At 39.2% G+C, this 24,301-nt stretch overlaps 2 protein-coding genes across 2 annotated transcripts in view; both read right to left on the bottom strand.

Moving 5' to 3' along the window:
• LOC135219028 (platelet binding protein GspB-like) overlaps positions 1–24,301 on the bottom strand; it is a 239,515-nt gene that overhangs the window by 131,961 nt on the left and 83,253 nt on the right.
• Positions 4,392–19,091, bottom strand: LOC135220072 (mucin-2-like). Its single transcript, XM_064257395.1, has 12 exons — positions 19,034–19,091; positions 17,492–18,247; positions 16,266–16,929; positions 16,075–16,175; positions 14,862–15,506; positions 12,569–13,528; positions 11,851–12,051; positions 11,037–11,135; positions 10,381–10,519; positions 9,781–10,349; positions 8,561–9,217; positions 4,392–5,071 (listed from the first exon to the last, which is right to left on the bottom strand). The coding sequence occupies exons 1-12, from the start codon at positions 19,089–19,091 to the stop codon at positions 4,392–4,394; spliced, it is 5,529 nt and encodes a 1,842-aa protein (XP_064113465.1).

Raw genomic sequence — 24,301 nt, 5'->3', positions numbered from 1 at the left:
GTATCAGGAATTATATGTTTAATGGGATACAAAGTAGGTGTTTTCGTTCAATATCTAAACTTTCAGAAAATCATGTTAGACGAGGAAAAATCTACTATTTGTACTCTGTCATCTTACCAACTGGAAAGAATCCCGTAAAGTCTATGCAAAGAGAAAAGGAATAATCTTGTGGAATATAACCTGATATCAAAATCAATAAGAAAAGATCTAACCTAGACAGCTGCTACTGAAGGAACTACTCAATGGTTGAGTAGTAGTGGTTGTAGTTGTTGTTGGAGTACCAGTGGTAGTAGTTGTATTGGTGGGTGTAACTGTTGTTGTAGTTAATGTTATATTACTGGTAGTTGTTGATGGTCCAGTTGTGGTAGTTGTTGATGATCCAGTAGTGGTAGTTATATTGCTGGTAGTTGTTGATGGTCCAGTGTGGTAGTTGTTGATGGTCCAGTGGTGGTAGTTGGTGTTACACTTGTGGTTGATGGTCCAGTAGTGGTAGTTATATTGCTGGTAGTTGTTGATGGTCCAGTGATGGTAGTTGTTGATGGTCCAGTAGTGGTAGTTATATTGCTGGTAGTTGTTGATGGTCTGGTGGTGGTAGTTGTTGATGGTCCGGTAGTGGTAGTTATATTGCTGGTAGTTGTTGATGGCCCAGTGGTGGTAGTTGTTGATGGTCCAGTAGTGGTAGTTGTTGATGGTCCAGTGGTGGTAGTTGGTGTTACACTTGTGGTTGATGGTCCAGTAGTGGTAGTTATATTGCTGGTAGTTGTTGATGATCCAGTAGTGGTAGTTGTTGATGGTCCAGTGGTAGTAGTTGTTGATGGTCCAGTAGTGGTAGTTGTTGATGGTCCAGTAGTGGTAGTTGTTGATGTACTTGTAGGTGTTGTTGCTGTTGTATTAGAAGTACCTGTTGTTGCAGTTGATGAGGTGGTGGGAGTAGGTGTTGTTGTCTTCATAGACAATCCAGTAGTAGTTGTTGGTGTTGCAGTTGTTGTAGTAAAGGTTGGACTTGATACACTGATGGATCCACTGGAACTACTCGAACCTGTCAATCAAAACCTCCTTTCAGAATACCATTTACATATATATAATAATTCATTAAGCAATATACCTCGTGCAACATCTATACTATTTTTACTTATTAACTTTCCGTGAGTAACCTGATCAGATCATAATACAGTAGTACCTCGAGATACGAAATTAATCCGTTCCGAGGCGCCCTTCGTATCATGAGGTTTTCGTATCTTGGACCACAATTTACATGAAAAATGGCTAATCCGTTCTAAGCTCTCCAAAAACACCCCAGCAAATTTCATAATAAAGCTAAATCGACCTATAAACAATGAAATAGTACAACAAATTGGACCGTTCAATACCTAACTTAATAACGTAATGCAAATTAACCTGCAAATAAAGTGTATTAGTGTACATGGTATACAAGAAATACCATGTACGGCAGATACGTACGTACGTAACTACACTTAACTTTACGAAACACATAAAAAAATGTAAGGAAAACTAAACTAAAATTTACGAAAACACATTAACAAAACTGTAACACTTAACTTTACAAAAAACTAAAATTTAAAAAAAAAAAATTCTTATTTTTATTTACTTTTTTTTTACTTTTTTTTACTTTACATAGGTTTTTTTTTTCTTTTTTTTTTACAGAATTTCAACTTCATCACCACTTTCAACTTTCTGTTTTTTATCACTTGGTTCTTCCTTTTTGCTTACAACTTTCTGTTTTTTATCACTTGGTTCTTCCTTTTTGCTTACTCCTGCTAATGCTAAAGGCCTCTTTAAAAAATAACGATCCAAGGAAGATTGCTTCTGCCCACTTTTCACAATGTTCCTGAAACGACTCAGGCAAACGTCATCAAACTGCGCAAGCATTTCGCCTATGTGAGCCTTTTCGGGGTGTCTTTTTTCTATAAACGATTGCACTTTATGAAAAGCGGCTAGAACATCCTTAATTTCTGCCGTTGTCATAGATCCTCCTCCTCTTCCTCGCCGCTGCTAGAGAACTCCTCTTAAACGACGTTATGTTGCATGGCCTCCAACTCCTTCAGGTCATCCGTCGTAAGCTCCTCTTGGTGCTCCTCGAGAAGGCGTTGACGTCGTCCTCGTCGACGACCAGCCCCATGGACTTGCCGAGTGCAACGATCATGTCAAGATCTGGTTGGGAAACAGTTTCTGAATCTGCAGCACCACCTTCGCCCACGTCGAATCCCTCAAATTCTCGGGCGGATACGGCATCAGGCCAGAGTTTCCTCCACGAGGAATTCAAGGTTCGCCTCGAAACCTCCTGCCAAGGTTGGTCGATGAGTCGGATGCAAATGACGATGTCGAAATGCTCCTTCCAAAATTCACGCAAGGTGAGGTTTGTGGTATCGGTGATGTCGAAACACCTCTTGAAAAGATGTATCGTGCACAGCTTCTTAAAGTTCGATATCACTTGCTGGTCCATTGGCTGGAGGAGAGGGGTGGTGTTGGGCGGGAGAAAAAGAATCTTGACGAAGGAATACTCCACTAGGATATCTTCCTCGAGGCCAGGAGGGTGGAGAGGGGCATTGTCCAACACCAGCAGACATTTCAGGGGGAGGCGCTTCTCTTCAAAAAATTTCTTCACTCTCGGGCCGAAACACAAATTTACCCACTCCGTCAACAAAAGCCTCGTTACCCAGGCTTTTGCATTAGCCCTCCACATCACTGGAAGCTTCTCCTTAAGCACCTTGTGGGCCTTGAAGGCTCGAGGAGTCTCGGAATGATACACCAGTAGGGGCTTCACCTTCCAATCCCCACTGGCGTTTGAACAAAGTGTGAGCGTAAGCCTGTCTTTCATAGGCTTATGACCGGGTAGCTTCTTCTCTTCCTCCGTGATGTACATCCGACGAGGCATTTTTATACAAAAAAGGCCAGTCTCATCACAGTTGAAGACTTGCTGAGAACTGTAGCCTTCCTTGGTCATCATCTTGTCGAACGTCTTTTTAAATGCTTCGGCAGCTTTCGTGTCCGAGCTGGCAGCCTCCCCATGCCACACCACTGAATGGATGCCAGTCCGTTTACGAAATTTCTCGAACCACCCATGCGAAGCCTTGAACTCTGGGTTTTGCGTTGATGTCCCTTCCCCTCCGTCGTCTTCCGCCTGCGCAATCAAATCGCCGAAAATAGCGCTGGCCTTGTGGGAGATTGCAGTCTCCGTTATCATATCGCCAGCGATTTCTTTGTCTTTTATCCAGACAAGAAGCAGCCGTTCCATCTCGTCGTGCACGTGGGTCCTCTTGCTGCACAAAATAGTGATGCCCTTGGAAGGTGTAGCTGGTTTGATGACATCCTTCTGTTTAAGGATGGTGCCTATTGTCGACGGATTTCGGCCGTATTCCTTGGCGATCATACTCAATCGCATACCAGCTTCATACTTCTTGATAATCACCATCTTTGTCTCCAAAGGGAGCATTCACTTCTTTCCGTGAATTTCAACTTTCTTGGGACCTATGACTACGTTATCTATAAGTAATTTACGTATAAGTAGAATAAAGTTTTCCCACAACACGATAAAGTACGTATACTGCAACGAAATCACTAACGAATTTACGTTACTAAACGAAATCGTTAGACCAAACAAATACCGCGTGCGTACGATAACAATGCTGGTACTGAGTGGCCGAGGCATGCCACCACGTACATAGATGCATGATGGGAGGGATGCTGGCCAATAGGAGAGAAGGATCTCATGGCCGCGACTAGCATCAGGAACCAAAGGGAGAGCAGGAGGATGGTGGCGAGTCTACTAAGTTAGCAGCGCACGATTTTCAAAATTGTTATCGGTGGTTCAGGCGAATCTCGGACTTTACAGAAACCTTTCATATCTTGAAAACTTTTCGTATGTAGAGCCGTTAAATTTTTCGTATTGGCTTTCGTATCTCGAGTTCGTAAGTTGAGCCTTTCGTATCTCGAGGTACCACTGTAATGAGGTCCATAATTTTTTCTTGATCGAGATTTCTTAATTCATTCACTTTCAGATATTCAATATTAAAATAAAGTAATTCTCTTTCCTAAAGATAATCAAAGATTTCTGGTTTTTTTCTTTACTATCTAAGATATGAGGATTTACCACAAAGACTTTAATGTATGCAAGTCTATAAAAATGAAATTTTTTTTGTATTTTGGAATATGCAGCCATTGAATGTATCAGGAATTATATGTTTAATGGGATACAAAGTAGGTATTTTCGTTCATTATCTAAACTTTCAGAAAAACATGTTAGATGAGGAAAAACTGCTATTTGTACTCTGTGATCTTACCAACTGGAAAGAATCACGTAAATTCTATGCAAAGAGAACAGGAATAGTCTTATGGAATATAAACTGAAATCAAAATCAATAAGCTAAGATCTAACCTAGACTGCTGCTACTGAAGGAACTACTCAATGGTTGAGTGGTAGTGGTTGTAGTTGTTGTTGGAGTACCAGTGGTAGTAGTTGTAGTGGTGGGAGTAACTGTTGTTGTAGTTAATGTTATATTACTGGTAGTTGTTGATGGTCCAGTTGTGGTAGTTGTTGAAGGTCCAGTAGTGGTAGTTATATTGCTGGTAGTTGTTGATGGTCCAGTAGTGGTAGTTGTTGATGGTCCAGTAGTGGTAGATGGTGTTACACTTGTGGTTGATGGTCCAGTAGTGGTAGTTATATTGCTGGTAGTTGTTGATGGTCCAGTAGTGGTAGTTATATTGCTGGTAGTTGTTGATGGTCCAGTGGTGGTAGTTGTTGATGGTCCAGTAGTGGTAGTTATATTGCTGGTAGTTGTTGATGGTCCAGTGGTAGTAGTTGTTGATGGTCCAGTAGTGGTAGTTGTTGATGGTCCAGTGGTGGTAGTTGTTGATGGTCCAGTGGTTGTAGTTGGTGTTACACTTGTGGTTGGTGTCGCAGTTGTTGTTGTACCTGTTGTTGCAGTTGATGTGGTGGTGGGAGTAGGTGTTGTTGTCGTCATAGACAATCCAGTAGTAGTTGTTGGTGTTGCAGTTGTTGTAGTAAAGGTTGGACTGGATACACTGATGGATCCACTGGAACTACTCGAACCTGTCAATCAAAACCTCCTTTCAGAATACCATTTACACATATATAATAATTCATTAAGCAATATACCTCGAGAAATATCTATACTATTTTTACTTATTAACTTTCCGTGAGTAACCTGATCAGATCATAATACAGTAGTACCTCGAGATATGAAATTAATACATTCTGAGGTACCCTTCGTATCATGAGGTTTTCGTATCTTGGACCACATTTTACATGTAAAATGGCTAATCCGTTCTAAGCTCTCCAAAAACACCCCAGTAAATTTCATAATAAAGCTAAATCGACCTATAAACAATGAAATACTACAACAAATTGGACCATTCGATACCTAACTTAATAACGTAATGCAAATTAACCTGTAAATAAAGTGTATTAGTGTACATGGTATACAAGAAATATTGTAAACAAAAACTGGAAGCTTCCCTTTCGAGTGAGACTATCTCCGAAAGTGATGGCAGAGGAGGAGGAGGACAAACAGCAGATACGTACGTACGTACCTACACTTAACTTTACGAAACACATAAAAAAATGTAGGGAAAACTAAACTAAAATTTACGAAACACATTAACAAAACTGTAACACTTAACTTTACAAAAAACTAAAATTAAGAAAAAGAAAATTTCTTATTTTGAATTTTAACTTTTTTTTTTTACTTTTTTTTTACTTTACATAGTTTTTTTTTCTTTTTTTTTTTTTTACAGAATTTCAACTTCATCACCACTTTCAACTTTCTGTTTTTTATCACTTGGTTCTTCCTTTTTGCTTACAACTTTCTGTTTTTTATCACTTGGTTCTTCCTTTTTGCTTACTCCTGCTAATGCTAAAGGCCTCTTTAAAAAATAACGATCCAAGGAAGATTGCTTCTGCCTACTTTTCACAATGTTCCTGAAACGACTCAGGCAAACGTCATCAAACTGCGCAAGCATACGACCTGTGTAAGCCTTTTCGGGGTGTCTTTTTTCTATAAACGATTGCACTTTATGAAAAGCGGCTAGAACATCCTTAATTTCTGCCGTTGTCATAGATCCTCCTCCTCTTCCTCGCCGCTGCTAGAGAATTCCTCTTGAACGACGTTATGTTGCATGGCCTCCAACTCCTTCAGGTCATCCGTCGTAAGCTCCTCTTGGTGCTCCTCGAGAAGGTCGTTGATGTCGTCCTCGTCGACGACCAGCCCCATGGACTTGCCGAGTGCAACGATCTCGTCAAGATCTGGTTGGGAAACAATTTCGGGATCGTCAACTGTTTCTGAATCTGCAGCACCACCTTCGCCCACGTCGAATCCCTCGAAGTCTCGGGCGGATACGGCATCAGGCCAGAGTTTCCTGCCAAGGTTGGTCGATGAGTCGGATGCAAATGACGATGTCGAAATGCTCCTTCCAAAATTCACGCAAGGTGAGGTTTGTGGTATCGTTGATGTCGAAACATCTCTTGAAAAGATGTTTCGTGTACAGCTTCTTAAAGTTCGATATCACTTGCTGGTCCATTGGCTGGAGGAGAGGGGTGGTGTTTGGCGGGAGAAAAAGAATCTTGACAAAGGAATACTCCACTAGGATATCTTCCTCGAGGCCAGGAGGGTGGAGAGGGGCATTGTCCAACACTAGCAGACATTTCAGGGCGAGGTGCTTCTCTTCCAAAAATTTCTTCACTGTCGGGCCGAAACACAGATTTACCCACTCCGTGAACAAAAGCCTCGTTACCCAGGCTTTTGCATTAGCCCTCCACATCACTGGAAGCTTCTCCTTAAAGCACTTTTGTGGGGCCTTGAAGGCTCGAGGAGTCTCGGAATGATACACCAGTAGGGGCTTCACCTTCCAATCCCCACTGGCGTTTGAACAAAGTGCGAGCGTAAGCCTGTCTTTCATAGGCTTATGCCCGGGTAGCTTCTTCTCTTCCTCCGTGATGGACGTCCGACGAGGCATTTTTTTCCAAAAAAGGCCAGTCTCATCACAGTTGAAGACTTGCTGAGAACTGTAGCCTTCCTTGGTCATCATCTTGTCGAACGTCTTTTTAAATGCTTCGGCAGCTTTCGTGTCCGAGCTGGCAGCCTCCCCATGCCACACCACTGAATGGATGCCAGTCCGTTTACGAAATTTCTCGAACCACCCATGCGAAGCCTTAAACTCTGGGGTTTGCGTTGATGTCCCTTCCCCTCCGTTGTCTTCCGCCTGCGCAATCAAATCGCCGAAAATAGCGCTGGCCTTGTGGGAGATTGCCGTCTCCGTTATCATATCGCCAGCGATTTCTTTGTCTTTTATCCAGACAAGAAGCAGCCGTTCCATCTCGTCGTGCACATGGGTCCTCTTGCTGGACAAAATAGTGATGCCCTTGGAAGGTGTAGCTGGTTTGATGACATCCTTCTGTTTAAGGATGGTGCCTATTGTCGACGGATTTCGGCCGTATTCCTTGGCGATCACACTCAATCGCATACCAGCTTCATACTTCTTGATAATCTCCATCTTTGTCTCCAAAGGGAGCATTCGCTTCTTTCCGTGAATTTCAACTTTCTTGGGCCTATGACTACGTTATCTTGTATGTAATTTACGTATAAGTAGAATAAAGTTTTCCCACAACACGATAAAATACGTATACTGCAACGAAATAACTAACGAATTTACGTTGCTAAACGAAATCGTTAGACCGAACAAATACAGCGTACATACGATAACGATGCTGGTACCGAGTGGCCGAGGCACGCCACCACGTACATAGATGCATGATGGGAGGGATGCTGGCCAATAGGAGAGAAGGATCTCATGGCCGCGACTAGCATCAGGATGGTGGCGAGTCTACTAAGTTAGTGGCGCGAGTTTCAAAATTGTTATCGGTGGTTCGGGCGAATCTCGGACTTTACAGAAACCTTTCATATCTTGAAAACTAAGTTAGTGGCGCGCGAGTTTCAAAATTGTTATCGGTGGTTCGGGCGAATCTCGGACTTTACAGAAACCTTTCATATCTTGAAAACTTTTCGTATGTAAAGCCGTTAAATTTTTCGTATTGGCTTTCGTATCTCGAGTTTTTCGTAAGTTGAGCCTTTCGTATCTCGAGGTACCACTGTAATGAGGTCCATAATTTTTTCTTGATCGAGATTTCTTAATTCATTCACTTTCAGATATTCAATATTAAAATAAAGTAATTCTCTTTCCTAAAGATAATCAAAGATTTCTGGTTTTTTTCTTTACTATCTAAGATATGAGGATTTACCACAAAGACTTCAATGTATGCAAGTCTATAAAAATGAAATTTTTTTTGTATTTTGGAATATGCAGCCATTGAATGTATCAGGAATTATATGTTTAATGGGATACAAAGTAGGTATTTTTGTTAGTTATCTAAGCTTTCAGAAAAACATGTTAGATGAGGAAAAACTGCTATTTTTACTCTGTGATCTTACCAACTGGAAAGAATCACGTAATTTCTATGCAAAGAGAAAAGGAATAATCTTATAGAATATAACCTGAAATCAAAATCAAAAAGCGAAGATCTAACCTAGACTGCTGCTACTGAAGGAACTACTCAATGGTTGAGTAGTAGTGGTTGTAGTTGTTGTTGGAGTACCAGTGGTAGTAGTTGTAGTGGTGGGAGTAACTGTTGTTGTAGTTAATGTTATATTACTGGTAGTTGTTAGGTCCAGTAGTATAGTGTTGATGGTCCAGTAGTAGTTAGGTGTATATTGTTTATAGGTAGTTGTTGATGGTCCAGTGGTGGTAGTTATTGATGGTCCAGTAGTGGTAGTTGTTGATGGTCCAGTGGTGGTAGTTGTTGATGGTCCAGTAGCTGTAGTTGTTGATGGTCCAGTGGAGGTAGTTGTTGATGGTCCAGTAGTGGTAGTTATATTGCTGGTAGTTGTTGATGGTCCAGTGGTAGTAGTTGTTGATGGTCCAGTGGTGGTAGTTGTTGATGGTCCAGTAGTGGTAGTTGTTGATGGTCCAGTGGTGGTAGTTGTTGATGGTCCAGTGGTGGTAGTTGGTGTTACACTTGTGGTTGGTGTCGCAGTTGTTGTTGTACCTGTTGTTGCAGTTGATGAGGTGGTGGGAGTAGGTGTTGTTGTCGTCATAGACAATCCAGTAGTAGTTGTTGGTGTTGCAGTTGTTGTAGTAAAGGTTGGACTTGATACACTGATGGATCCACTGGAACTACTCGAACCTGTCAATCAAAACCTCCTTTCAGAATACCATATACACATATATAATAATTTATTAAGCAATATACCTCGTGAAACGTCTATACTATTTTTACTTATTAACTTTCCGTGAGTAACCTGATCAGATCATAATACTGAGGTCCATGATTTTTTCTTGAACGAGATTTCTTAATTCATTCACTTTCAGATATTCAATACTACAATAAAGTAATTCTATTTCCTATAGAGAAGCAAAGATTCCTGCTTTTTTTCTTTACTATCCAAAATATACAAATTGACCTCAAAAACGTTATTGTATGCAAATCTTAAAAAATAATATTTTTTTTGTATTTTGGAATATGCAGCCACTAAATGTATCAGGAATTATATGTTTAATGGGATACAAAGTAGGTATTTTCGTTCATTATCTAAACTTTCAGAAAAACATGTTAGATGAAGAAAAATCTATTATTTGTACTCTGTGATCTTACCAACTGGAAAGAATCACGTAAATTCTATGCAAAGAGAAAAGGAATAATCTTATGGAATATAACCTGAAATGAAAATCAATAAGCTAAGCTCTAACCTAGACTGCTGCTACTGAAGGAACTACTCAATGGTTGAGTAGTAGTGGTTGTAGTTGTTGTTGGAGTACCAGTGGTTGTAGTTGTAGTGGTGGGTGTAACTGTTGTTGTAGTTAATGTTATATTACTGGTAGTTGTTGATGGTCCAGTTGTGGTAGTAGTTGATGGTCCAGTAGTGGAAGTTATATTGCTGGTAGTTGTTGATGGTCCTGTGGTGGTAGTTGTTGATGGTCCAGTAGTGGTAGTTATATTGCTGGTAGTTGTTGATGGTCCTGTGGTGGTAGTTGTTGATGGTCCAGTAGTGGTAGTTGTTGATGGTCCAGTGGTGATAGTTGGTGTTACACTTGTGGTTGATGGTCCAGTAGTGGTAGTTATATTGCTGGTAGTTGTTGATGGTCCGGTGGTGGTAGTTGTTGATGGTCCAGTAGTGGTAGTTATATTGCTGGTAGTTGTTGATGGTCCAGTAGTGGTAGTTATATTGCTGGTAGTTGTTGATGGTCCAGTAGTGGTAGTTGTTGATGGTCCAGTAGTGGTAGTTGTTGATGGTCCAGTGGTGGTAGTTGGTGTTACACTTGTGGTTGGTGTCGCAGTTGTTGTTGTACCTGTTGTTGCCGTTGATGATGGTGGTGGGAGTAGGTGTTGTTGTCGTCACAGACAATCCAGTAGTAGTTGTTGGTGTTGCAGTTGTTGTAGTAAAGGTTGGACTTGATACACTGATGGATCCACTGGAACTACTCGAACCTATCAATATAATAATTCATTAAGCATTATAAGTTGTGAAATATCTATACTATTTTTTCGTGAGTAACCTGATCAGATCATAATACTGAGGTCCATAATTTTTTCTTCAACGAGATTTCTTAATACATTCACTTTCAGATATTCAATATTAGAATAAAGTAATTCTCTTTCCTAAAGATAATCAAAGATCCTGCTTTTTTTCTTTACTATTCAGGATATGCAAATTGACCTCAAAGACTTTATTGTATGCAAATCTATAAAAAAGATATATATTTTTTTGTATTTTGGAATATGCTGCCACTAAATGTATCAAGAATTATATGTTTAATGGGATACAAAGTAGGTATTTTCGTTCATTACCTAAACTTTCAGAAAAACATGTTAGATGAGGAAAATGTGGTATTTGTACTCTGTGATCTTACCAACTGGAAAGAATTACGTAAATTCTATGCAAAGAAAAAAGGGATAGTCTTGTGGAATATAACCTGAAATCAAAATCAATAAGCAAAGATCTAACCTAGACTGCTGCTACTGAAGGAACTACTCAATGGTTGAGTAGTAGTGGTTGTAGTTGTTGTTGGAGTACCAGTGGTAGTAGTTGTAGTGGTGGGTGTAACTGTTGTTGTAGTTAATGTTATTAATTACTGGTAGGTTGTTGATGGGTTCCAGTTTGTGGTAGTAGTTGGATGGTTCCAGTAGTTGGAAGGTTATAATTTCTGGTTAGTTGTTGATTGGTCCTGTGGTGGTTAGTTTGTTGATGGTTCCAGTAGTGGTAGTTTTATATGCTGGTTGGTTGTTGATGGTCCTGTGGTGGTAGTGTTGATGTCCGTAGGGTAGGGTATATTGCTGGTTTAGTTGTTGGATTTGGTCCTGTGGTGGTTAGTTTGTTGATGGTCCTGTGGTGGTAGTTGTTGATTGGTTCCAGTATGGTAGGTTATATTGCCCTGGAGTTGTGATGGTCCCTGTGGTGGTAGTGGGGATGGGCCAGGTTTAGTTGGAGGGATTGCTGGGTCCAGTGGTGATACGTTTGGTGTTACACTTGTGGTTGATGTCCAGTAGTTGGTAGTTATTATTGCTTGGTAGTTGTTGATGGTCGCAGTGTGGTAGTTGTTTGATGGTTCGCAGTATGGGTTAGTTATATTGCTGGTAGTTGTTTGATGGTCCAGTAGTGGTAAGTTGTTGAATGTCCAGTAGTGGTAGTTGGTTGATGGTCCGGTGGTGGTAGTTTGTTGATGGTCCAGTAGTGTTTAGTTATCATTGCTGGTAGGTTGTTGTTGATGGTCCAGTAGTGTAGTGTTGATGGTCCAGTAGTGGTGAGTGTTGATGGTTACAGTGGTGGTAGTTCGGTGTTACACCTTGTGGTTGGATGTCGCAGTTGTTGGTTGTACCTGTTGTTGCAGTTGATGAGGTGGTGGGAGTAGGTGTTGTTGTCGTCACAGATAATCCAGTAGTAGTTGTTTTGGTGTTTGCCAGTTGTTTTGTAGTAAAGGTTGGACTTGATACACTGATGGATCCACTGGAACTACTCGAACCTATCAATATAATAATTCATTAAGCATTATAAGTTGTGAAATATCTATACTATTTTTTCGTGAGTAACCTGATCAGATCATAATACTGAGGTCCATAATTTTTTCTTCAACGAGATTTCTTAATACATTCACTTTCAGATATTCAATATTAGAATAAAGTAATTCTCTTTCCTAAAGATAATCAAAGATCCTGCTTTTTTTCTTTACTATTCAGGATATGCAAATTGACCTCAAAGACTTTATTGTATGCAAATCTATAAAAAAGATATATATTTTTTTGTATTTTGGAATATGCTGCCACTAAATGTATCAAGAATTATATGTTTAATGGGATACAAAGTAGGTATTTTCGTTCATTACCTAAACTTTCAGAAAAACATGTTAGATGAGGAAAATGTGGTATTTGTACTCTGTGATCTTACCAACTGGAAAGAATTACGTAAATTCTATGCAAAGAAAAAAGGGATAGTCTTGTGGAATATAACCTGAAATCAAAATCAATAAGCAAAGATCTAACCTAGACTGCTGCTACTGAAGGAACTACTCAATGGTTGAGTAGTAGTGGTTGTAGTTGTTGTTGGAGTACCAGTGGTAGTAGTTGTAGTGGTGGGAGTAACTGTTGTTGTAGTTAATGTTATATTACTGGTAGTTGTTGATGGTCCAGTGGTGGTAGTTGTTGATGGTCCAGTAGTGGTAGTTATATTGCTGGTAGTTGTTGATGGTCCAGTGGTGGTAGTTGTTGATGGTCCAGTAGTGGTAGTTGTTGAGGGTCCAGTGGTGGTAGTTGTTGATGGTCCAGTAGTGGTAGTTGTTGATGGTCCAGTGGAGGTAGTTGTTGATGGTCCAGTAGTGGTAGTTATATTGCTGGTAGTTGTTGATGGTCCAGTGGTGGTAGTTGTCGATGGTCCAGTAGTGGTAGTTATATTGCTGGTAGTTGTTGATGGTCCAGTAGTGGTAGTTATATTGCTGGTAGTTGTTGATGGTCCAGTAGTGGTAGTTATATTGCTGGTAGTTGTTGATGGTCCAGTAGTGGTAGTTGTTGATGGTCCAGTGGTGGTAGTTGTCGATGGTCCAGTAGTGGTAGTTATATTGCTGGTAGTTGTTGATGGTCCAGTGGTGGTAGTTGTTGACAGTCCAGTGGTAGTAGTTGTCGATGGTCCAGTAGTGGTAGTTATATTGCTGGTAGTTGTTGATGGTCCAGTGGTGGTAGTTGTTGACAGTCCAGTAGTGGTAGTTGTTGATGGTCCAGTGGTGGTAGAAGGTGTTACACTTGTGGTTGGTGTCGCAGCTGTTGTTGTTGATGTACTTGTAGGTGTTGTTGCTGTTGTATTAGAAGTACCTGTTGTTGCAGTTGATGAGGTGGTGGGAGTAGGCGTTGTTGTCGTCATAGACAATCCAGTAGTAGTTGTTGGTGTTGCAGTTGTTGTAGTAAAGGTTGGACTTGATACACTGATGGATCCACTGGAACTACTCGAACCTGTCAATCAAAATCTCCTTTCAGAATGCCATGTTAAGAAGTGTAGACGTCTAGAAATAATTATGTAGGGAAAATTAGCTAGGGAAATCTACTAGTAGAGTTATGGTAGATGATGGCGAAGGGAAGGTAGAAAGTGTGGTAGAAACAGATTGCAGTCATAGCTATTTGAAAAATGAGACAAAACATACCAACAACTTCGCCAAAACAAAATAGTGTTGATTCCAGTGGAAAATCTGAACTTTGACACCTCCATTGGGTGGTTACGATAGATTAGAACAACCAGTAAAATTCATATTGGGATGGCACCGGAAGTTGGAAAATCCTCTCAAGAGAAAGTAGGGTTTATCCCACTAGAAATTAGGGAGGAGCCCAAATTGACTTCACTTGAAATCTCAGAGAAGATCAGTTAGGAACCAAGAACTGGACGCAAAGGTTGTGTCAGTGGAACCTCTGTAACCTGTGTAAATTGTGTTGTGAACAGACAGTGAATTGTGTGTGTAATAATAATAAGTAAGATAAAAAAAAAAGTGGTGTTTAACTTGCCCAGAGTCCCATCGTAAGTATCCATGCATACCCTCCTGAGAGACTGAATAATTGAAAGGAGTTGAATTAATCTGATTTCAGAATCTGTAGAAGTCCAGTGTAATTAATCTAAAATATAAAAATAAGTTCCTAAGAAAAGAAAAACTCAACAACAAAGCAATATAGATAAAGGTTACCCCATATAACAATAGCCAATAGAAACGAATACAAACCAAGGCTACCAAAGAAAAGACTGACTAATAATAAAGAGAAAATAAAAAAGTAAGTCAATAAAAAGAACATATACAACATAAATGGTGGAACATTTATGCTATTTTTACTTATTACCTTCCGTGAGTAACCTGATCAGATCATAATATGGAAGTCCATAATTTTTTCCTGATCGAGATTTATTGATTCATTCACTTTCAGATATTCAATACCAGAATAAATTACTTCTCTTTCCTAAAGAAAATCAAAGATTCCTGGGATTTTTTTTTTCTCTCTTTACTATCCAGAATATGCAAATTCACCTCAAAAACTTTAATATATGTGAATCTATAAAAATGATATATTTTTTTTTTATTTTGGAATATGCAGCCACTAAATGTATCAGGAATTATATGTTTAATGGGATACAAAGTAGGTATTTTCGTACATTATCTAAACTTTCAGAAAAACATCTTAAATGAAGAACAATCACTCTGTGATCTTACTAACTGGAAAGAATCACGTAAATTCTATGCAAAGAGAAAAGGAATAATCTTGAGGAATATAACCTGTAATCAAAATAAATAAGCAAAGATCTAACCTAGACTGCTGCTACTGAAGGAACTACTCAATGGTTGAGTAGTAGTTGTTATAGTTGTTGTTGGAGTACCAGTGGTAGTAGCTGTAGTGGTGGGTGTAATTGTTGTTGAAGTTAATGTTATATTACTGGTAGTTGTTGATGGTCCAGTTGTGGTAGTTGTTGATGGTCCAGTAGTGATAGTTATATTGCTGGTAGTTGTTGATGGTCCTGTAGTGGTAGTTATATTGCTGGTAGTTGTTGATGGTCCAGTGGTGGTAGTTGTTGATGGTCCTGTAGTTGTAGTTGTTGATGGTCCAGTAGTGGTAGTTGTTGATGGTCCAGTGGTGGTAGTTATATTGCTGGTAGTTGTTGATGGTCCAGTGTTGGTAGTTGTTGATGGTCCAGTTGTAGTAGTTGTTGATGGTCCAGTGGTGGTAGTTGTTGATGGTCCAGTAGTGGTAATTGTTGATGGTCCAGTAGTGGTAGTTGGTGTTACACTTGAGGTTGGTGTCGCTGTTGTTGTTGTATCTGTTGTTGCAGTTGATGTGGTGGTGGGAGTAGGTGTTGTTGTCGTCATAGACAATCCAGTAGTAGTTGTTGGTGTTGCAGTTGTTGTAGTAAAGGTTGGACTTGATACACTGATGGATCCACTGGAACTACTCGAACCTGTCAATCAAAACCTCCTTTCAGAATACCATTTACACATATATAATAATTCATTAAGCAATATACCTCGTGAAACATCTATTCTATTTTTACTTATTAACTTTCAGTGAGTAACCTGTTCAGATCATAATACTGAGGCCCAAAATTTTTTTTTTTAACGAGATTTCTTAATTCATCCACTTTCATATATTCAATACTAGAATAAAGTAATTCTCTTTCCTAAAGAGAAGCAATGATTCCTGCTTTTTTTCTTTACTATCCAGAATATGCAAATTGACCTCAAAAACGTTATTGTATGCAAATCTATAAAAATAATTTGTTTTTTTTTTTGGTATTTTGGAATATACAGCCACTGAATGTATCAGGAATTATATGTTTAATGGGATACAAAGTAGGTATTTTCGTTCATTATCTAAACTTTCAGAAAAACATGTTAGATGAGGAGAACTACTAATTGTACTCTGTGATCTTACCAACTAGAAAGAATCCTGTAAATTCTATGCAAAGAGAAAATGAATAATCTTGTGGAATATAACCTGAAATCAAAATCAATAAGCAAAGATCTAACCTAGACTGCTGCTACTGAAGGAACTACTCAATGGTTGAGTAGTATTGTTGGTTGAGTTGTTGTTGGAGTACCAGTGGTAGTAGTTGTAGTGGTGGGTGTAACTGTTGTTGTAGTTAATGTTATATTACTGGTAGTTGTTGATGGTCCAGTTGTGGTACTTGTTGATGGTCCAGTAGTGGTAGTTATATTGCTAGTAGTTGTTGATGGTCCTGTGGTGGTAGTTGTTGATGGTCCAGTAGTGGTAGTTGTTGATGGTCCAGTGGTGGTAGCTGTTGATGGTCCAGTGGTGGTAGTTGTTGATGGTCCAGTAGTGGTAGTTGTTGATGGTCCAGTAGTGGTAGTTGTTGATGGTCCAGTGGTGGTAGTTATATTGCTGGTAGTTGTTGATGGTCCAGTGGTGGTGGTTGTTGATGGTCCAGTAGTGGTAGTTATATTGCTGGTAGTTGTTCGATGGTCCAGTGGTGGTAGTTGTTGATGGTCCAGTAGTGGTAGTTATATTGCTGGTAGTTGTTGATGGTCCAGTGGTAGTAGTTGTTGATGGTCCAGTAGTTGTAGTTGTTGATGGTCCAGTGGTGGTAGTTGTTGATGGTCCAGTAGTGCTAGTTGTTGATGGTCCAGTGGTAGTAGTTGTTGATGGTCCAGTGGTGGTAGTTGTTGATGGTCCAGTGGTGGTAGTTGGTGTTACACTTGTGGTTGGTGTCCCAGTTGTTGTTGTACCTGTTGTTGCAGTTGATGTGGTGGTGGGAGTAGGTGTTGTTGTCGTCATAGACAATCCAGTAGTAGTTGTTGGTGTTGCAGTTGTTGTAGTAAAGGTTGGACTTGATACACTGATGGATCCACTGGAACTACTCGAACCTGTCAATCAAAACCTCCTTTCAGAATACCATTTACACATATATAATAATTCATTAAGTAATATACCTCGTGAAATATCTATACTTTTTTTACTTATGAACTTTCCGTGAGTAACCTGATCAGATCATAATACTGAGGTCCATAATTTTTTCTTCAACGAGATTTCTTAATTCATTCACTTTCAGATATTCAATATTAGAATTATGTAATTCTCTTTCCTAAAGATAATCAAAGATTTCTTGTTTTTTTTTTTTACTATCTATGATATGAGGATTTACCTCAAAGACTTTAATGTATGCAAGTCTATAAAAATGATATTTTTTTTGTATTTTGGAATATGAAGCCATTGAATGTATCGGGAATTATATGTTTAATGGGATACAAAGTATGATTTTCGTTCATTATCTAAACTTTCAGAAAAACATGTTAGATGAGGAAAAACTGCTATTTGTACTCTGTGATCTTACCAACTGGAAAGAATCACGTAAATTCTATGCAAAGAAAAAATGAATAATCTTGTGGAATATAAACTGAAATCAAAATCAATAAGCTAAGATCTAACCTAGACTGCTGCTACTGAAGGAACTACTCAATGGTTGAGTAGTAGTGGTTGTAGTTGTTGTTGGAGTACCAGTGGTAGTAGTTGTAGTGGTGGGTGTAACTGTTGTTGTAGTTAATGTTATATTACTGGTAGTTGTTGATGGTCCAGTGGTGGTAGTTGTAGATGGTCCAGTAGTGGTAGTTGTTGATGGTCCAGTGGTGGTAGTTGTTGATGGTCCAGTGGTGGTAGTTATATTGCTGGTAGTTGTTGATGGTCCAGTGGTGGTAGTTGTTGATGGTCCAGTAGTGGTAGTTGTTGATGGTACAGTGGTGGTAGTTGTTGATGGTCCAGTAGTGGTAGTTATATTACTGTTAGTTGTTGATGGTCCAGTGGTGGTAGTTGTTGATGGTCCAGTAGTGGTCGTTATATTGCTGGTAGTTGTTGATGGTCCAGTGGTGGTAGTTGTTGATGGTCCAGTGGTGGTAGTTGTTGATGGTCCAGTAGTGGTAGTTATATTGCTGGTAGTTGTTGATGGTCCAGTGGTAGTAGTTGTTGATGGTCCAGTAGTGGTAGTTGTTGATGGTCCAGTGGTGGTAGTTGGTGTTACACTTGAGGTTGGTGTCGCAGTTGTTGTTGTACCTGTTGTTGCAGTTGATGAGGTGGTGGGAGTAGGTGTTGTTGTCGTCATAGACAATCCAGTAGTAGTTGTTGGTGTTGCAGTTGTTGTAGTAAAGGTTGGACTTGATACACTGATGGATCCACTGGAACTACTCGAACCTGTCAATCAAAACCTCCTTTCAGAATACCATTTACACATATATAATAATTCATTAAGCAATATACCTCGTGAAATATCTATACTATTTTTCCTTATTAACTTTCCGTGAGTAACCTGATCAGATCATAATACTGAGGTCCATAATTTTTTCTTGAACGAGATTTCTTAATTCATTCACTTTCAGATATTCAATACTAGAAAAAAGGATTTCTCTTTCCTAAAGAAATTCAAAGATTCTGCTTTTTTTTTTTTTTTACTATTCAGGATATGCAAATTGACCTCAAAGACTTTATTGTATGCAAATCTATAGAAATAATATTTTTTTTTTTTTTTGTATTTTGGAATAGGGAGCCACTAAATATATCAGGAATTATATGTTTAATGGGATACAGAGTAGGTATTTTCGTTCATTACCTAAACTTTCAGAAAAACATATTAGATGAGGAAAAACTGCTATTTGTAGTCTGTGATCTTACCAACTGGAAAGAATCACGCAAATTCTATGCAAAGAGAAGAGGAATAATCTTGTGGAATATAACCTGAAATCAGAATCAATAAGCAAAGATCTACCTAGACTGCTGCTACTGAAGGAACTACTCAATGGATTTGAGTAGTAGTGGTTTGTACTTGTTGGTATTGGTACGTACCAGTTGCGTAGTAGTTTGTAAGTTGGTGGGTGTCAACTGTTGTTTTGTAGTTAATGTTATTTATTACTTGAGGTAGTTGTTTGAGTGGTCCCAGTTGTGGTAGTTGTTGAAATGGTCCGTTACGTTAGCGGTAGTTACTATTGAGGGTAGGTATTTGTTGACTGGTTCCAGTGGTGGTAGTTGTTGATGGGTCCATGTAGTTGTAAGTTGTTTTGATTGGTCCAGTGGTGGTAGTTTTGTTGACTGGTCCAGTTAGTGGTAGTTAATATTGCTGGTAGTTTGTTTGATGGGATGTCCAGCTGGTTGGTTAAGTTGTTGGATGGTCCCAGTAGTGGTAGTTGTTGATTGGTCCAGTAGTGGGTAGTTGTTGAGGGTCCAGTTGGTTGGTAGTTGTTTTTGATGGTCCAGTAGTGGTAGTGTTGTTGATGGGTCACCAGTGGTGGTAGTTGTTGATGGTTCCAGTTAAGTGATAGTTATATTGCCTGGTAAGGTGGTTTGATTGGTCCAGTGGTGGTAGTTTGTTGATGGCTCCAGTAGTGGTAGTTTATATTGCTGGTAGCTTGTTGAAATGGTCCAGTGGTGGTAGTTGTTGATGGTCCAGTTGGTCAGTTAAGAATGTTTGATGGTCCAGTTGGTGAGGCAGTTGTTTGATGGTCCAGTGGGTGGTAGTTTCGGCGTTTTAACACTTGTTGTGGTTGGGTGTCGCAGTTTGTTGTTTTGTACCCTGTTGTTGCAGTTGATGACGGTGGTGGGAGTAGGTGTTGTTTGTCGTCATACGACAATCCAGTAGTAGTTGTTGGTGTTGCGAGTTGTTGTAGTAAAGGTTGGACTTGATACACTGATGGATCCACTGGAACTACTCGAACCTGTCAATCAAAACCTCCTTTCAGAATACCATTTACACATATATATAATTAATTCATTAAGCAATATACCTTGTGAAATATCTATACTATTTTTTACTTATTAACTTTCCGTGAGTAACCTGATCAGATAATAATACTGAGGTCCATAATTTTTTTCTTCAACGAGATTTCTTAATTCATTCACTTTCAGATATTCAAATATTAGAATAAATAAAGTAATTCTCTTTCCTAAAGATAATCAAAGATTTCTTGTTTTTTTTCTTTACTAATCTAGATATGAGATTTACCTCAAAGCTTGAATGAATGCAAGTCTACAAAAATGATATTTTTTTTTTGTATTTTGAAATATCCAGCATTGAATGTATCAAGAATTATATGTTTAAGATGGGAATACAAACGTAGGTATTAGTTTTTTCCGTTCATTATCTAAACTTTCAGAAAAACATGTTAGATGAGGAAACTACTAATGTTGTGAACTACTGTGATCTTAACCAACTAGAAAAGAATCCCTGTAAATTCTATGCAAAGAGAAAATGAATAATCTTGTGGAATTATAACCTGAAATCAAAAGCAATAAGCAAAGATGCTAACCTAAACCGGACTGTTGCTAGCTACTTGAACGGATAACTAAGCTCAATGGTTGAGTAGTAGTGGTTTGTCAGTTGTTTGTTGGAAGTACACCAAAGTGGTAGTAGTTGTGAAGTGGTGGGATGTAACTGTTGTTGTAGTTTAATGTATTTATTACTGGTAGTTGTTGATGGGTCCAGGTTCTGTGGTAGTTGTTGATGGTCCAGTTAGTGGTAGTTTATATTGCTAGTAGTTGTTGATGGTCCCTTGTTGGTTGGTATGTGTTGATGGTTCCAGTAGTGGTAGTTGTTGGAATGGTCCAGTTGGTTGGTAGCTTGTTGGATCCTTCCCAGTGGTGGTTAGTTGTTTGATGGGTCGCCAGTAGGTTTGGTAGTCTGTTGATGGTCCAGTATTGGTAGTTGTTTGTGGTCCAGTGGTGGTAGTTATACCTTGCTGGTAGTTGTTGATGGGTGGTCCAGTGGGGTGGTTTGTTTGGATTGGTCCAGTTGTGGTGTTATTTTGCTTGGTAAGTTGGTCCGATGGTCCAGTGGTGCGGTAGTTTGTTGATGGTTCAGTAGGTGGTAGTTATTGCTGGTAGTTTTTTGATGGTCAGTGGTGGTTGGTTTTTGATGGTCCCAGTAGTGGTAGGTTTATATTGCTGGGTAGTTATTGTTCGATGGTCCAGTGGTTGTAGGTTGTTGATGGTCCATAGTGGTAATTATATTGCTGGTATTGTTGATGGTCTCCGTAGGTAGGTAGTTGTTGATTGGTCCAAGGGTAGTTGTAGTTTGTTTGAATGGTCCAGTGGTGGTAAGTTGTTGATGGTCCAGTAGGTGTAGTTGTTTATGGTTCCAGTTGGGTAGTTAGGTTGGTTGAATGGCCAGTGGTCTTAGTTGGTTGGATGTCCCAGTGGTGGGTTAGTTGGTTGTTACACCTTGTGGTTGTTGTCCCATTTGTTTGTTGTACCTTTTGGGTTGCAGTTGTGTGGTGGTGGGAGTAAAGGTTGTTGTTGTCGTCCATAGACAATTCCAGTAGCAGTTGTTTTTGGTGGTTGCAAGGTTGTTGTAGTAACAAAAGGTTGGAACTTGATACACTGATGGATCCACCACTGGAACTAACTCGAACCTGTCAATCAAAACCTCCTTGTTTCAGAAATACCATTTACACATATATAATATTCATTAAGCAATATACCTCGTGAAATATCTATACTTTTTTTACTTATGAACTTTCCGTGAGTAACCTGATCAGATCATAATACTGATCCATCCATATTTTTTCTTCAACGAGATTTCTTAATTCATTCACTTTCAGATATTCAATATTAGAATTATGTAATTCTCTTTCCTAAAGATAATCAAAGATTCTTGTTTTTGTTTTTTTTTTTTTTTTACTATCTATGATATGAGGATTTACCTCAAAGACTTTAATGTATACAAGTCTATAAAAATGATATTTTTTTTGTATTTTGGAATATGAAGCCATTGAATGTATCGGGAATTATATGTTTAATGGGATACAAAGTATGATTTTCGTTCATTATCTAAACTTTCAGAAAAACAATGTTAGATGAGGAAAAACTGCTATTTTTGACTCTGTGATCTTACCAACTGGAAAGAATCACGTAAATTCTATGCAAAGAAAAAATGAATAATCTTGTGGAATATAAACTGAAATCAAAATCAATAAGCTAAGATCTAACCTAGACTGCTGCTACTGAAGGAACTACTCAATGGTTGAGTAGTACGTGGTTGTAGTTGTTGTTGGAGTACCAGTGGTAGTAGTTGGTAGTGTGGGTGTAACTGTTGTTGTAGTTAATGTTATATTACTGGTAGTTGTTGATGGTCCAGTTGTGGTAGTTGTTGATGGTCTAGTAGTGGTAGTTATATTGCTGGTAGTTGTTGATGGTCCAGTGGTGGTAGTTGTAGATGGTCCAGTAGTGGTAGTTGTTGATGGTCCAGTGGTGGTAGTTGTTGATGGTCCAGTGGTGGTAGTTATATTGCTGGTAGTTGTTGATGGATCCAGTGGTGGTAGTTGATGGTCCAGTAGTGGTAGTTGTTAATGGTACAGTTGTGGGGGTAGTTGTTGATGGTCCCAGTAGTAGGTAGTTATATTACTGTGAGTTTGGTTGATGTCCAGTGGTGGTAGTTGTTGATGGGTTCCCAGTCGGTGGTAGTTGTTGATGGTCCAGTAGTGGTAGTTAATTTGCTTGGTTAGTTGTTGATGGTCCGAGTGGTGGTAGTTGTTGATGAGGGTCCAGTGGCTGGTAGTTGTTTTGATGGTCCAGTAGTGGTCGTAATTAATGCTTTGGTAGTTGTTTGATGAGGTCCAGTGGTGGGTAGGTTGATTGATGGTCCAGTGGTGGTAGGTTGTTGATGAGGTCCCAAGTAGTGGTATTATTATTTGCTGGTAGTTGTTTGAGCGGTCCAAGTGGTAGTAAGTTTCGGTTGATGGTCCAGTAGTGGTAGTTGTTGATGGTCCCAGTGGATGGGTAGTTTGGTTGTTACATCTTGAGGTTGGTTGGTGTCGCAGTTGTTGTTGTACCTGGTTGTTGCGAGTTGATGAGGCTGGTGGGAGTAGGTGTTGTTGTCGTCATAGACAATCCAGTAGTAGTTGTTGGTGTTGCAGTTGTTGTAGTAAAGGTTGGACTTGATACACTGATGGATCCACTGGAACTACTCGAACCTGTCAATCAAAACCTCCTTTCAGAATACCATTTACACATATATAATAATTCATTAAGCAATATACCTCGTGAAATATGTATACTGTTTTTACTTATTAACTTTAAGTGAGTAACCTGATCAGATCATAATACTGAGGTCCATAATTTTTTCTTGATCGAGATTTCTTAATTCATTCAATTCCTGGTTTTTTCCTTTACTATTCAAGATATGAGGATTTACTTCAAAGACTTCAATGCATGCAAATCTATAAAAATCATATTTTTTGTATTTTGAAATGTTTGAAATATGCAGCTATTGAATGCATCAGGAATTATATGTTTAATGGGATACAAAGTAGGTATTTTCGTTCATTATCTAAACTTTCAGAAAAACATGTTAGATAAGGAAAAACTGCTATTTGTACTCTGTGATCTTACCAACTGGAAAGAATCATGTAAATTATATGCAAAGAGAAAAGGAATAATCTTGTGGAATATAACCTGAAATCAAATTCAATAAGCAAAGATCTAACCTAGACTGCTGCTACTGAAGGAACTACTCAATGGTTGAGTAGTAGTGGTTGTAGTTGTTGTTGGAGTACCAGTGGTAGTAGTTGTAGTGGTGGGTGTAACTGTTGTTGTAGTTAATGTTATATTACTGGTAGTTGTTGATGGTCCAGTTTTGTAAGTAGTTTTTGATGGCCAGGCGGGGTTTTGTTGTTGATGTGGAGGTAGTTGTTGATGGTGGCCAAGTAGTGGTTAGTTGATTAATTTAGCTGGTAGTTTGTTGATGCGGGTCCAGTGGTGGTCAGTTTGTTTGGATGGTACCCAGTGGGTTGGTTGTATTGTTTGATGGTCGCAGTAGGGTAGGTTAGTTATTTGCCTTGGTAGTTGTTGATGGTCCAGTAGTTGGTAGTTATTAACTTTGCTGGTAGTTGTTTGATGGGTCCAGTTAGTGGGTTTAGTTATATTGCTGGTAGTTGTTGAATTGCGGTCCAGTAGTGGTAAGTTAATAATTTGCTGGTACTGTTGGATGCGGTCCAGTAGTGGTAGTTGTAATTGCTGCGGTACTTGTTGATGGTCCAGTGGTGGTAGTTGTTGCATGGTCCCAGTGGTGGTCAGTTTGGTTGATGGTAATCAGTAGTGGTGAAGTTGTTGATGGTCCAGTAGGTGGTAGTTTGTTGGATGGTCCAGGCTAAGTGGTTAGTTATATTGCTGTGAGTTGTTGACGGTCCAGCTGGTGGTTAGTTGTTGATGGCTCCAGTGGTGGGTTGTTGTTTGATGGTCCAGTTGTGGTAGTTATATTGC

Source organism: Macrobrachium nipponense, chromosome 1 (assembly GCF_015104395.2).
Source record: "Macrobrachium nipponense isolate FS-2020 chromosome 1, ASM1510439v2, whole genome shotgun sequence".
In the NCBI taxonomy this organism is placed as follows: domain Eukaryota; kingdom Metazoa; phylum Arthropoda; class Malacostraca; order Decapoda; family Palaemonidae; genus Macrobrachium; species Macrobrachium nipponense.
Note: the sequence above shows the minus strand (reverse complement) of the source record. Positions and strands in the feature narration are given on the sequence as shown.